Source organism: Filicampus tigris, chromosome 2, assembly GCF_054856515.1.
Source record: "Filicampus tigris isolate MCC_2025a chromosome 2, RoL_Ftig_1.0, whole genome shotgun sequence".
Classification (NCBI taxonomy): domain Eukaryota; kingdom Metazoa; phylum Chordata; class Actinopteri; order Syngnathiformes; family Syngnathidae; genus Filicampus; species Filicampus tigris.
In genome coordinates, this window is record NC_141218.1 from 17,430,667 (window position 1) to 17,444,392 (window position 13,726).

At 40.7% G+C, this 13,726-nt stretch overlaps 2 protein-coding genes across 6 annotated transcripts in view; one reads left to right on the plus strand and one right to left on the minus strand.

The window, feature by feature from the left end:
• LOC147151629 (cationic amino acid transporter 2) lies at nucleotides 1-11,268 on the minus strand. Of its 3 annotated transcripts, none has more exons than XM_086012967.1 (13): nucleotides 11,164-11,268; nucleotides 10,408-10,447; nucleotides 7,549-7,986; nucleotides 7,038-7,193; nucleotides 5,475-5,640; nucleotides 5,207-5,343; nucleotides 3,443-3,665; nucleotides 3,197-3,333; nucleotides 1,990-2,092; nucleotides 1,777-1,910; nucleotides 1,510-1,676; nucleotides 1,316-1,424; nucleotides 1-621 (listed from the first exon to the last, which is right to left on the minus strand). In XM_086012967.1, exons 3-13 carry the CDS (start codon nucleotides 7,916-7,918, stop codon nucleotides 491-493), a joined length of 1,833 nt encoding a protein of 610 aa, XP_085869093.1. In that variant the 5' UTR covers nucleotides 7,919-7,986; nucleotides 10,408-10,447; nucleotides 11,164-11,268; the 3' UTR covers nucleotides 1-490. The 3 variants fall into 3 exon arrangements, with proteins under 3 accessions (XP_085869093.1, XP_085869074.1, XP_085869083.1); XM_086012948.1 differs by having other exon boundaries at nucleotides 10,408-10,444; nucleotides 11,164-11,238; XM_086012957.1 differs by having other exon boundaries at nucleotides 10,408-10,471; nucleotides 11,164-11,225.
• Nucleotides 6,583-13,726, plus strand: part of anxa6 (annexin A6) — a 21,763-nt gene continuing 14,619 nt past the window's right edge. For 2 of the 3 annotated variants that reach the window (XM_086012916.1, XM_086012926.1), the window contains exons 1-3: nucleotides 6,583-6,801; nucleotides 7,019-7,209; nucleotides 7,671-7,929. In XM_086012916.1, coding sequence (XP_085869042.1) covers nucleotides 7,887-7,929 — 43 coding nt within the window. In that variant the 5' untranslated portion in view covers nucleotides 6,583-6,801; nucleotides 7,019-7,209; nucleotides 7,671-7,886. Of the gene's footprint in view, nucleotides 6,802-7,018; nucleotides 7,210-7,670; nucleotides 7,930-12,876; nucleotides 13,040-13,726 lie in introns of those variants that run through there. The other variant, XM_086012936.1, reaches the window with a different exon arrangement.

Consider the following 13,726-nt stretch of genomic DNA (forward strand, 5'->3'; position numbering starts at 1 on the left):
TTGAAAATATTAGTTTCTTTTTAATTAAAATATACATTCACAATTCATCATGAGAAAACATGTACACTTTTTGTATTTACACAGTATTTGACTGAAACAAAAAAAAAAATCAGAAAAGCTCTAACATCCCTCGTGTGATAAAAATAATTCTGCAATTTCAGGCACTTAAGACAAATTTAAAAAGTACAAATATTAGCAGCTGATTTTTTTTTTAACTTCTTACATTTTCTACAGTTTAAAAAGCAGATGGGTGCAGGAATGACTTGCAATAAATCGGCAATCCATGTCAATATGATTAACAAGAGACATTGTGGAACCAGAAACGGAATGGAGGAAAGCTTTAACTGCGTGAACATGTGCTGAAGTGATTATGAACCACAAATGCTTGACACTGTAGGAAGGAACTCCCGAGGTGCTTATAGTTACTCACATTTACAAAACAGTGACTCACAGTAACATCTCTATTCATCTCGCCCCATCCCGCTAGTGCTCACAATTTGCACTCTTTAAAGATGTCTTTGTCTGTTTTTTCACTGATGGTTTTGACGGCTGAAAGGTTGGTTTTGTGACGCTGGCTTTGAACGCTGTGATGCAGCCCGTAGCCAAAATAGATGAGCAGGCCTGCAGAGATCAAATCTTACAGTTCACTGACGATTACATGAAGTGGAACCTCCAAAGTCAAACGCAATCCGTTCTGACACTGTTTGACTTGAAATGTTAAGGGAATGGATTTGTTTCAGGTTCAAATTGCCATCATAAAACGTTTATCAACTGATTTTAACATTCTTAACTATCTTTTACTGTGTTAACCACTATAAAATAACTTATATGAAAAAATGAAGTAAAATTAATCAATCATGTTATTTCCATGCTTGTCATTAGCCATTATGCTTACACCTAAATGGTAAATTTCGTAGAGTACATTTTATTCTAAAAACACTGTATTTGGCCCCAGTAAACCGTGAAATTTGAGATTAAAATTCTCAGAGTAAATTTTACACAGAATTTTATGCAGAATTATTTACTCACGAATTTTACTAAATTTACTGGGACCAAATATAGTCTTTTTTGAGTAAAATGTACTCTATGAAATGTACTGTATGTATGATATGAATGTTCTGCGTTGCAGTGAACATAGTTGACTTAAAAACACGTCAATTACTGAAGCTTCAAAAGATTTGTTGAAGTCTTGATGGTTAATGTTATTTTGTTTGACTTTTGAGGCATGTTTTTTCATATTTGATCACATTTACGGTATTCGACGTCAGAGGTTCCACTGTACTTCCAAATAGTCTCATCAGGTGTATAGCCTCACCTACTGCCATCCAGATGGCATAGCGTAACCACGTGGCGCCTTCTAACTGGAACATGAGGTAGATGTTTATAAGTGCACTCACAATGGGCAGTGCAGGGAGTAAGGGCACCTGTGGATCACATACAGTAAGTAGCCATGTATGTTGAGATCTTGTGCTCGTTTCCTCATGTTCATATTCTACTATATGCACTCACCATGAAGGATGCCTTCTTGGCATTCTGTGGGTGCCTCCAGATCAGGAAAACGGCCAGCAGAAGGATAATGGACAAGATACAGACGAGCGCTACACTCCATGCCTCCATGTTGTATAAAGCATCAATTGCCAGGCTCAGAGTGATGCACAGAGCAGCCACACATGTGACTACACAGACATGACAGGAAACAATGACAAACACCATAACAATGCAATGATGGTGATAGCTGAGTATAGGAATGAGGAAAAAAAAAGAGTGTGTCCTTACCAGAGATTAAAATAAGAAGCGTGACTCTTTTTGAGGTGTCTGAATTTGGAGATGATGTCGGCTTTAGGAAACCAAATTTGGTGTTGGATTCTATGATTTGTAGTCCTCCGTCATCAGATGGAGTCACCTGATACCTTAAATGTCAGCACATTTACGGCGTGAAATGATGAAATTCACAGCATTCGAGGTGTTAACAAATATATTATATGTGACCTCAGTATTAGGATGCATATCGCCACGAGTGTGTAGGCAAACAGGGTTCCGATAGACATCATCTCCACTAAGGCGTCCAGGTCAAACAGCAGAGCCATGAAGGCTGAAAATGGAAGAAAACTGCATTTCTAGTCAATACAACAAAGCACATACAGTACATGTGTAGATGTGACTCCATTGGAGCCAGGCTGGTAGTACCCCATCAGATTCAGCAGGTGACGCTGTTTTTTTTTATTATCTTTCTTTAAGATGTTATGTACAATTAACACAGGAGAGTGACTCAATTGCAAATTTTCTCCTTATCCTTATAGTGTTATTTTCTGAATAATTTCCTTTGCATTTCTGTAGTATTTGTCGATCCAGTATGACAATATAGTGTACCTCAGGGCCAGCAAGGCCATCTCTGCTGGCCTACATTTTTTTTTTCAAGAAATCACATTAGTTTATTCCTAACAAAGTATTCTCTTCATTTTGTAGCATTCACTGCTCCACTACAGGTGTGTAATAATTAGATTTTTTTTAATTTAATCCACTCAGATTTTCAACATCTATGTGTTGCCAGGTCAATCTAATTTGCCCAGGGCTTTCAGAATCAGTAGTGCTGGCCAATGGAGTTTAAACTATATTAGCAATGGGACTTTTTAGCTAATCAGATTTCAAATTTGTCCTTCCGGGGCCATTGAATGCAACATTTTTTCATCCACTGATTGGCCAGTCAGAGCAAGCCAAATCTGACTATAGCAAAACACATCTTTAGCGATCTACACAAATTAATACATTTAACAGTCAGTATCTAATCAGTATCAGTATGACATATTCTATTTACCGGTAAATGTTTTATGTTTTTGTCATGTTATTAGATAAATATAGTTTTAGTACTGCTCCAGATAATGGTTTTGTATAGTAAAGATAGTTTCCACAATTGCCATGTGATGGTAGTGGTATTAAGAGCTGCATTACGTCAGTTAAATCGGCACTAAAGCCCCAGGTCCCAAATGCACAGACCAACACTGATGTGTGTACTGTCTACTCTTATGGATCGTGAAGGATTTTTCTAATCAGTGTCATTTATTAGGGTCACTTTGTATTATTTGATGTCAACTGGAAGGGAAAATGGCAGAACTTCAGACAGTAAGAGAGAGAGAGAGCAATTTAGCAATTTAGCCGAAATACATTGTAAACCCAACTACTCCATAAGAATCTTTACCTGCCACAGTTCCAGATGATATGGTAGCCACAGCAGGGCTACCCCTGGAGGTGACTTTGGTCAGGGGTTGAAAAAGGAGGCCATCCCTTGCCATGGCAAACATCACTCTGGGCATGGGGAACATGGAGCCTAACAGGCTGCGCAGATCAATAAAAAACAGGCTAAGACACTGATCACCTTAACGGGGTGTTGCTGTTATCAGTGCCAATCAAACATTAAAATTAGAATTCAAATGTGTGCTTGTACCTGGTGGATAGGGCACACAATGACCCAACGGCCACAACATATTTGGCAGGACCCCAGCCGATGTACTCAAAGGCCACGGGCAGGGGGCTTTTTTTGCTGAGCATGTAGTAAGGCATCATCAGGGTGAGAGCAGCAGAAACAGCAAAGTAGGCCAAGAAGCAGATCAGTAAAGAGGCCACAATCCCCACTGGAACAGACTTTTGAGGGTTCTTCACCTCCTCACCTAAGAACAACACACACTGGTCACCATAATATTAAAGATGTTCCTTAAGTACCTAACATTCACAACTGCAGTATAGTATAGTATAGTATAGTATAGTATAGTATAGTATAGTATAGTACAGTACAGTATAGTACAGGACCGGAGCCATGGGTGGGCCTGGGTGTGCACAGGCCCACCCAGATTGATAAACTGCCCACCCAAGTGAGATTCATGAAAAAATATATACTTTTACATTTTTTGTAAATTATTATTAAATTATTTTTGAATTTGAGTTTCCTTGTGTTTTTTTTATTTTATTGAATATTAAGAATGACATAATTATGGTTGTCTCAGGAAGATCTGAACTTCATATTATTTAGTTTGCCATTTTATTTGAATATGCAATGTGTCAGGGCAGGAGGATTGTGCTGGGTGAGAGAAATATTCAGGCCCACCCTGCTTTTTCCAGGCCCACCCACTAGCCACGTTCTGTCTCTGCCCCTGGTATAGTATAGTATAGTATAGTATAGTATAGTATAGTATAGTTGTTATGACTGGTTGTTAAGTGATGTATCAGTTGCTATACAGTTGCGATGATCCTTTTATGCGTTGTGCATTATTATGTCATATAGGCCTGCTGTCTGACAGTTTATTAACTTGAGTTACTTAGTGACACGTTGTCAGTAAGTCAAACCTTCTTCGAGTGAGGATGCAAACTCCCTTCCAGTTTCAGCTCTCTGTAATTCATTTGTATTTTCATTGATAAAGGCTTTTTACTCTACAACGTCCGTGTCATGTCTGCGTATGGGTCCAAATCCTAATCCTCACGTGACAGAAGGTTCTGACCCTTCGTTAACTCAGATGACTCAAAACACAATCCATCAAGCCGAATACGGCACTACCTGGATTATATATATATTCTTTAATTATTTTCCATCCATCCATCCATTATCTATACTGCTTATCCTCACAAGGGTCGCAGGTGTGCTGGACCCTATCCCAGCTGTCATCGGGCAGTAGGCGGGGTACACCCTGCCAATCGCAAGGCACACAGAGACAAACAAACAACCGCACTCAAAACCACACGTAGGGTCAATTTAGAGTGACCAATCAACATACAATGCATGTTTTTGGAATGTGGGAGGAAACCGGAGGACTCGGAGAAAATCCACGCAGGCGCGGTGAGAACATGCAAACCCCACACAGGAAAGCCGGGGCCGTAATCGAACCCACGACCTCTGAACTGTGAGGCGGATGTGCTAACCAGTGGACTACCGTGCCACCTAATTATTTTCCAATATTACTATTATTTGTTTATTTTTGTACTTGTTATTTTGTATATTGTTATTATTTGTATGTATTGAAAGGACCTTCTTGAAAATGAGATGATGCATCTCAAGGCTTTTAAAGCAATAAAACAATAAGGTAGAGTAAGGCCAGAATGGTCAGTACTTACGTTAATGTTTGATGTATTGATGCAATAAAGTGATTTATATTGATTTAATAAGCCACGTTTGATGGATGAAACATGTTTTTTTATGCCCAGAGCGTGATCTTCTCACCTGTTGTTGCGATACAGTCAAAGCCTACAAAGGCGTAGAAACATGTTGCTGCCCCAGCCAGGGTTCCGCTCAAGCCGTAGGGGAAAAAGCCACCGACCCCAAAGTCGCTAGTGAGATTAGCAGTCGTGCTCAGGTTACTGCACAAAAGAGAGAACATTATCTGGTCAACAGGTTTAATGTTTTGTAATCTGAAGGGCGATAACGCCTTATCTGTCACAGAGAGGATGTTGCATGCACCCAAACACAGACAGCACTCTTTAGACTTTACTTGGCTTGCGCTGTGGCGTTGAGCAAATCGTCCGTGCTGATTTGCCAGTTAGCGATGTCTCCTTTGATGAAGCCTGAGATGGCGACAAAGACTAGAACCACGATGTTGACCCCTGTGAAGACCTTGTTGATTGAGGTTGACTCTTTCACCCCAAAGGAGAGCAAGCCTTCACAAGACAATAAGAAGTGGTTGTATTATATTTGAGTAAGTCACATATGTGCAAGTCACAAGTAAGTCTCAAGTCGTAACCATCAAGTCTCAAGCAAGTCCCGAGTCACTGTGGAAAAAAATCAAGTCGCCACCAAATTTTCAAGCAAGTCATAAGTCAAGTCATAAAATCTTGCTCAGTAAAACATATGTTGGAGTGATAAAAAATTTAAAAAAATCACTGATCCTATTACAAAAGTACATTGTCTCAAAAATTTAATAAACATTAACATCTCAAAATTATTTTGAAGAATGCATGTTATTTTTTCCGACTAACGTTTATGAGTGGCACACTTAATGTGGAAATACTGAAATGTGCTGATTGAGGGTGTACATGTGTATAATCTTCAGATTTAAAAACTGCATACCTTGTTTCAGGTGCCACTATGTTACTCAAATCTAATTTGTGTGTGTAAATGGGTGAACGAAAGTTATTAACTTTGTGTACTTTGTAGGTTGTCGCGTTTTAAAGTTAAGTGAAGTTGACGTGCATTCGTGCGGACGCTGCCACATCAAATATGGCGGATACGCTAACGACCAGAGAAGGACTCTGCATAGACTCTATACTGCTTTATGCTAGCAATATGCCTGTGACACTGGTGTCTTACTGTATGTTTTGATGAATAGAATCTACTTTCAAAGTGCACACAGCACTTCACATCGTTATTAAACAGAAGGCGGGTGGGGGGACTTTTACATATGTGAACGGAAACGCCACAGTCAAAGTGAACGGTTCGGACAGTGGCCATCCAATCGGTGCGCGCTGTGTGCGGGAGCCCTCCCATCAGCACACTGATTGGATACCTGACTGTTTACCCGCCGCAGGCCTCCAATCAGAAAGAAGCGGTGGCACAGGGCAGCTCTCTATATAAGCAGGTGTTGTTGTCAGAGGTTTTAGACAAGCTGGTTGAAGAGGCACAAAGAGCTACGTTCCTAGCAGAGTAAAGTGGAGCGCAGTCATACAAGCAGAGAGGTCATTGAAGGCACAGGCACACTTCAAGAGGTGAAGAGGAACTGGCCCCGCCCCCTCCGGACGAGGTTTGAAGAGAAACAGTGACTCTATTCTCTGTTAGATACCAAGTCCCAAGTGAAGTCATGTCATTCCCGTGTTTTGGGCAAGGCAAGTCGCAAGTCCTAGTAAATTACTCAACCACGCACAAATGTAAATTTCAAAGTGCATATTTATCTGTAGAATTAACCAAAAGCTGTAGTATACAGTTGTAAAATTTTAATAGCCCATTTTACCATATTTTTGACTAAAATATTCTGGCAAACCAGCTGCCAGATTTTTTATGTAAAATTGACAGTTTTTTGTTGTTATGGTTTTTGTTTTACAGTGTAGTAAAGCAAAATTACCAGATAGGAGCATAATGAGAAAAGCAGCAAAGACATCTGGATAGGGTGCCAAGCCTGGAAGGCCAATTGCTGCATTCTCTTCCAAATATTTGGACATGACGCCACCGATGAGGTCATCAAACGTCCCACTCCATGCCAGCGCAACGCTGGACGTGCCTGAACAGAAAATGAGGTGAAAAATGCAATAAACTGAGTCACCATGTAACTGCAGTCATAAAGTCAGAAAATACACATGTTGATATTTCCTGACATCCGCTAAACTTTAGACTTTGGAGGTTTATGATGTTATTTACATGGCTGTAAGACAAGATTATACATATGTGAATCATCCTTGAAGAATCTGCTTCTACAGCAGTTGGAAGGTCACATGATGTACCATGTAGGTTGATCATTCATGTTCTGTCTCTCTAAATATGTTACATAAGATGAACAAAAATGGAGCATCAATCAATCGATCAAGTATTTCTCGTTAAGATCAAATTACTGCTGATAAAAGCTGCATTGATCTTACCAATGACATAAGAGAGAAGCAGATTCCACCCGGTGATAAAAGCCAGCAGTTCCCCGACTGTCACATAGCTGTAAAGGTATGCCGAGCCTGTTTTAGGAACTCTGGAACCAAACTCTGCGTAGCACAAGCCGGCGAATATGGATGCCAGGGCAGCGATGAAGAAAGCGATGATGATGCTGGGCCCGGCCGACTCTCTGGCAACTTCTCCGGAGAGGACGTAGACACCGGCTCCTAGGGTGCTGCCCACGCCAAGCGCCACCAGGTCCAAAGTGGTCAGGCATCGGTTAAAGGTGGACTTCTCCCCATCGGGCTCCAGGGGCTTCGTCCGGGACAGGCTCATGAAGAACGACTTCAGCGCGGCGTGCGCCATGCTTCGGCTTGGTATGTAAAGATGCTGGAATTGGAGAGGCAGACGCAGGTGGGAGTGCAGGTGGTTCTCTTGGAGGAAGGGAGCGAATGAGGGGAAGAAGTAGAAGTAAGGGAATAGGAGTATGAAGGGCGGGCATTCAACATGTCAATGAATAATTGTCAGGACAGCCTTCAAGTAGGACTCACGCTCTCCATAATTTGCCTTAATATACAATACTATTTATGTAGACCGACAAACATTTACTATTTGAAATGGATGCCTTACTAAACTGCAAGTCACTTGAGCCACTTAACTTCCTTCATTTAAAAAGAAAGTATCATATTTGCATTTTACTCTAATAATGAACTTGCTTAAATGTATTTATTATTATTGCCCTTAAAGATTACATTTATAAAGATATGACAGACCTATTAAAACTACTGTACATTCATTTTATTTCCTAGTTGTAGGAATAGTTCAGTCACAAACCCACAACTACTAAAGGTGTTTCAAAGACGAAGTCAACCCAAAAAATGTTCTTGACAATAATATGCTTAATGCAGCCTCACTAGTCTAAACGTAATATTCGAATTAATATTGTGTTTGTGGAATACAAATTAAGCAGCAAAGTCTACCTTCATTTATCCATCTCAGGGGGCGGCCATTTTGTCACTTGCTGTAGACTGAAATTGATATCACAGTTGCTCAGGGCTCAGGTAACAACCAAACACGGCTCACCTGTTTTCTGAAGCAGTTCCACAAATGCAATTGTAATCAACAGAGATGGGCACTTTACCCAATTTTGCCGATCCGTTCCTTCGTCCTCTGTCCGCAACCTGGGCACCCTTCCTTCATCGTCCCTCTGTCCTTAAATCGTCCTCCGACCCTGTCAGTCCACGTCCTTATAAAGTGCTTCCGTCCTTACTTTCCGTCAGTCAGTCCCCACCTCACCCGCTGCACCCCCCCCCACCCAAAAAAAATAAAAAATAAATAACAAAAATGTCTGTGCATGACATTATTTTAAGCTCATTAGCTAGCTAATTTCCTATTCACGTCCACTTAGTGGCTGGGAGTATCGTGAGTGGATTGAATTGTTTACAATTGTTTGAGTGTCATCCAAGATAGCATTTAGCCAGGGGACATCACGAGAATATTTAAGATTGCGTTATAAGGCAATATTGTTGCGTTTTATTGCAAAACCTTTGCTTTATAATGCAATAATTTTTTTTGTTTTTATTGCGTTATTTCGCAACAAAATTATTATTGCAAAATAACGCAACGTTCTTTTAGGAGGAGAACTAAAAGACTACCACTTTCGGGTCGTAGCTTTAAGTTTACGGCGGAGCTGGCATGAGCATGAACCGTCAGGTTTGGAGAAATGTTTATGCTCTAGAGATGTCCCAGACAAGGACAGACTTTTTATGCAAAGGGATAAGGTATGTACTACATGTTAACAGTTAGTTAATAAAACAATATTGCTATCCACCTTTTTCCTCGTCGGTGAAATGGGCGTCCACTATTGGGCAGATTATGCCTGTGAGTACAATATTACGGCATGGAACGGACATGAAAAAGAGCACTCTACAGTGTTGTGCAGGCTGAAGTAATGGTGGCTCTGTGGTATCGCAGAGGTTAACTGCTCTTTCTTTTTGAAAGAACCCAACACAACACGTCACTCGATACTTGACCTGGTTAGGGACGATAACAGGGACGGACGAAAACACACTTTCGTCCATGTTTAGGCCAACATTTTAAAATAAAACTCCTCATCCTCCGTCCTTCTTCCCCAAAATGGGCATCCGTCTGTCCGTCCATCCCTGGGACAGAATGCCCATCTCTGGTAATCAGAATGCCATGTTTAGACTAGTGGGAGGCACATAGAACATTATCCATCCATCCATTATCTATACCGCTTATCGTCACAAGGGTCGCGGGGCGTGCTGGAGCCTATCCCAGCTGTCTTTGGGCAGTAGGCGAGGGGTACCCTGCCTTGGTTGCCATCCAATCGCCGGGCACACAGAGACAAACAAACATCCGCGCTCACAATCACACCTAGGGGCAATTTAGAGTGTCCAATCAACTTACCATGCATGTTTTTGGAATGTGGGAGGAAACCGGAGGACCCGGAGAAAACCCAGGCAGGCACGGGGACAACATGCAAACTCCACACAGGGAGGCCGGGGCCGGGATCGAACCCACGACCTCTGAACTGTGAGGCGGACGTGCTAACCAGTCGACCACCGTGCCGCCCGCATAGAACATTATTGCAAAGAAAATGGTTGGGTTGACTTCCCCTTTAAAGAGTTGATTTATAATATCCATCTTTAAGTCACCTTTATCCAATAAATATTTAATGATGCCAGTGTTTGGTTATATAATTGCCGCTCACATAAAAACAGACATACCCTTTACTCGACGATTTGCAACATCCTTCAACCTTTTATGACAGTACTGAGTCAACAATTATTTAAGATAATTGATGCTTATCAACAATAAAAAAATACTCTCACCTCAAATCAGCAGGATCATGTCAGAAGATAACCGCAGCTGCTGAAACGATAACTTGATTGATCACTTTAATAAAGACATTCAATTATATATAGATTAGTGATGAATTGAAAAAGTAAAAGAAAGTAATTGTTGTTTTATTTTAATTTTTTTTATATATATTTTTCCTTTATCATGTAGACACAATTGTCACTCATCCTTTCCCAAAATTAAGTCATTAAACACAGCGGAATTAACACTGACTACCATCTTGACTGGAGTTTGTGTGCTCCTATTGAGGATGTTGCTGCTCAAAGGTGTGATGTATGCTGCCAAATAATGACCCTGAGAGTTAATAAAACACAGGAGGACAAAGTAGGAGGCCTCATAGTGCAGGCCGCACACTTTCTCTATAAGAGGTAGCTTTCACCTCCTCGTTTTCCACCAGGGGGATTTCAGCCCACCTAATCCCTCTCGGCATCCACCGCAGAAGTCTTGAGGCGAGTGGGGGGCGGCCCGTGTGTACCTTTCAGTCTACCTTTGACCAAACATAACACTTGGACTTGCTATCTGCTGGGCTATCTTTTCCACACTAGAGATAACAAGCTTATTAACAACAACAACTGCACGTGTGATGTGCAGCTTTGTCACCACTATTATATCACATCAAGATTAAGATTGCCCGTGACATCTTGGTCACAATCACAAATGTGAAATCAAATCAGATTTAGTTCATTACCCGATGAGATTCTAATTCTGTAGACATTCTTGTACTGTACCTTGTTTGCTGTCCCACGAAGAGTGGCCGTGGCAGGCAGGCGTATCAGTGCTGCTGACTTGGATGAAGGGAACATGATTTTGTTTTACTGCAATATACAAGAGTGGCCTGCGAGACCCTCCCACTCAATGGAATTACTCACAAAGTAGCCTTTCTTACTCCCTTGTTTGGATCACAATGTGCTCATTATTGCAAAGACACAACTGTGAAAGTGAACAAAATATCCCAGTGAGAATCTCAAAAATGCTTTTGTGCTGATTTATATTGTTTTATACATTTTCCCAATTTGAAATGTAAGTCATTACCAACACGTTGCTCTCAAGGTCTGCAGACCGACTGATTTTGAAATGAACTCTGTGGCTTAATTAGTTCATTATTGGTCACATACCAAGTTGCAGTTGTTTGACTTTTATCATTTGATTCCTGGAGGGACAATCACAATAAGTGCAATGTATAATCGAAGCACAAGAGGTCAGTATAAAACACCTTAGTAGGTCACTACTTGAGCACCTCCTACATTCATTGAAAAGCTACAAACAGTGTTTTGAGCGGGAGGATTAATGGAATACAAACATGAATGTCATGTTTAATCATAACAGACTGCGTTTGAATGGATTCAGTAGTATATAGTGGTTCTCCGACAAAATCTGATGAAATTGTACTTTAAACATGAAACTGTAAAAAAAAAATGTCAGCTGAAACTTTTAAACTTGCAAAGAATGAATTGAAAATTCTACAGCATAGCTCATTAGGCCACTGATTTATAGGGCTTCAACACAGGGCTATTAACAATGTTAATTCACTGTGGTATAACCACAGTATGAATTGATGAATCTATAGGCTGTAAAAACTCTTGTTTGACCTCAACTATGGGTGTTGACTACTTTTTGTCACGGGTCACATTGTAGTTACGGTTTCCCTCAGTGGGTTGTTAGTAAAGTGAAACCATAGAAATGCTTAATTGCCTCCTCATATTATTACATATACACAACAAATTGATGGATGGATAGTTTTGAAATCAGAAGTCAAGGATAATAGTTTGTTCAATTATTGTTCAAGTTACTGTAAAAAGGGGTTCGGTAACAAGAAAATGCTTGCAATGTGTCAATTTTATTTATTACATACGAAAATTAGAAATGTTGGTATTGGTATTTGCAGGCCACATAAATTGATATGACGCACTGGATCTGGCCCGTGGGCCATGTGTTTGACACATTTTAAGATTCATAACTGGCATTTTAAGATTCATAACTGGCATACATGAGTATGAAGAGATATTTGGAAAATAAAATACACCTACAACAAAGTAAAACTGATCATCCTTTGAGAAACGAAAGAATACATGAGGAAAGAAGGTGCTTACACATTAATACTCAGGCGAACTGACGTCTGACAAAGGAACATGCAAATTCCACACTGAAGTGCAGAGTCAAACACATCTAGTGATAATGAGGCATATTTCCCCTCCGATTTCACTGTTAAACCTTATTTGACTCCAATGTCCACTACTATGAAATAATTGAAATTCAAACTTCTTGTTCCGGAGTGCCATTATATAGTAGATGACCCTGAATGCGTTTAAACGTTTCATCCTCTGCAGAGAAAACTAAAATGAACTCGCCAGTCTGGCGTTGCGTGCTCATTTACGCAGCAACTGTGCGTAAAAAGCTGCGTAAATTTACGCGTAAAATTGTGCGTAATGCGCGCGACCGTCAGCTTTTACATCGTGCCTTCCCACCGGTCGCGCGCACGTACCGGGGAGGCCGTGCGTGCGAGCACCGCAGTCTCGCGTCACACCAAAGGGAGGACACGTAACGGTCCGCAAAGATAGAGCCTGTCTGCACCATTTTCGCCTGAAACTCCGTTCATTTGAACAGGTAATCTTCTTTTGTTTCGTCTACATTTCCCGAGTGACCACATTTAACGAATCGTGGTCTCTACCAATTCTTTACATACATATATATTCCATCACTGTCCCCTGCATGAGACAGTTAAAAAGAGATTTGAAACAACTAATTTGGCGTGCTCGGAGGTAATGTGGAAGTTTTAAAAGTACTTTTTTGAGCATAAAGATTGGGGTACATGGAAGGGCGTGGCTCTGTATGTACAGTAGAGGCCCAGACCCCTCGACTGCATTCTATTGCTATTTTTGGAAAGACACACTCACGTCTTAAACAGTGCTGCACATGAAAACTAATAGGATCCCTGTCTTTTTCCAAAGAGATGTCCAGTTGGACTCAACCACAGTTGATATTATCCGTACTTGTATTGATTACAATCAACCGGTATTCACAATGAAAATTACACATTGATTTTACTGTGTTGAAGGATCTTCCTGTCTGAAAGTCTCTGTTGGATATTAGCTACAAAACAGAGAGTGAGAGATTATTATTGTTTTCGAAATATTTTGTTTCCTGTGCTGCCTTAGTTTTGGGGAGTAATCCCTTAATTAAAGTAGCTGTGATGGAACACAGTGAATAGAAAATGAGATTGGATTCCCTCTGAGAGTAGGGGTTGCCCTAGGGTGACCCTTGCATACTACGGTTGCAGTAAAGTGGCAGGGA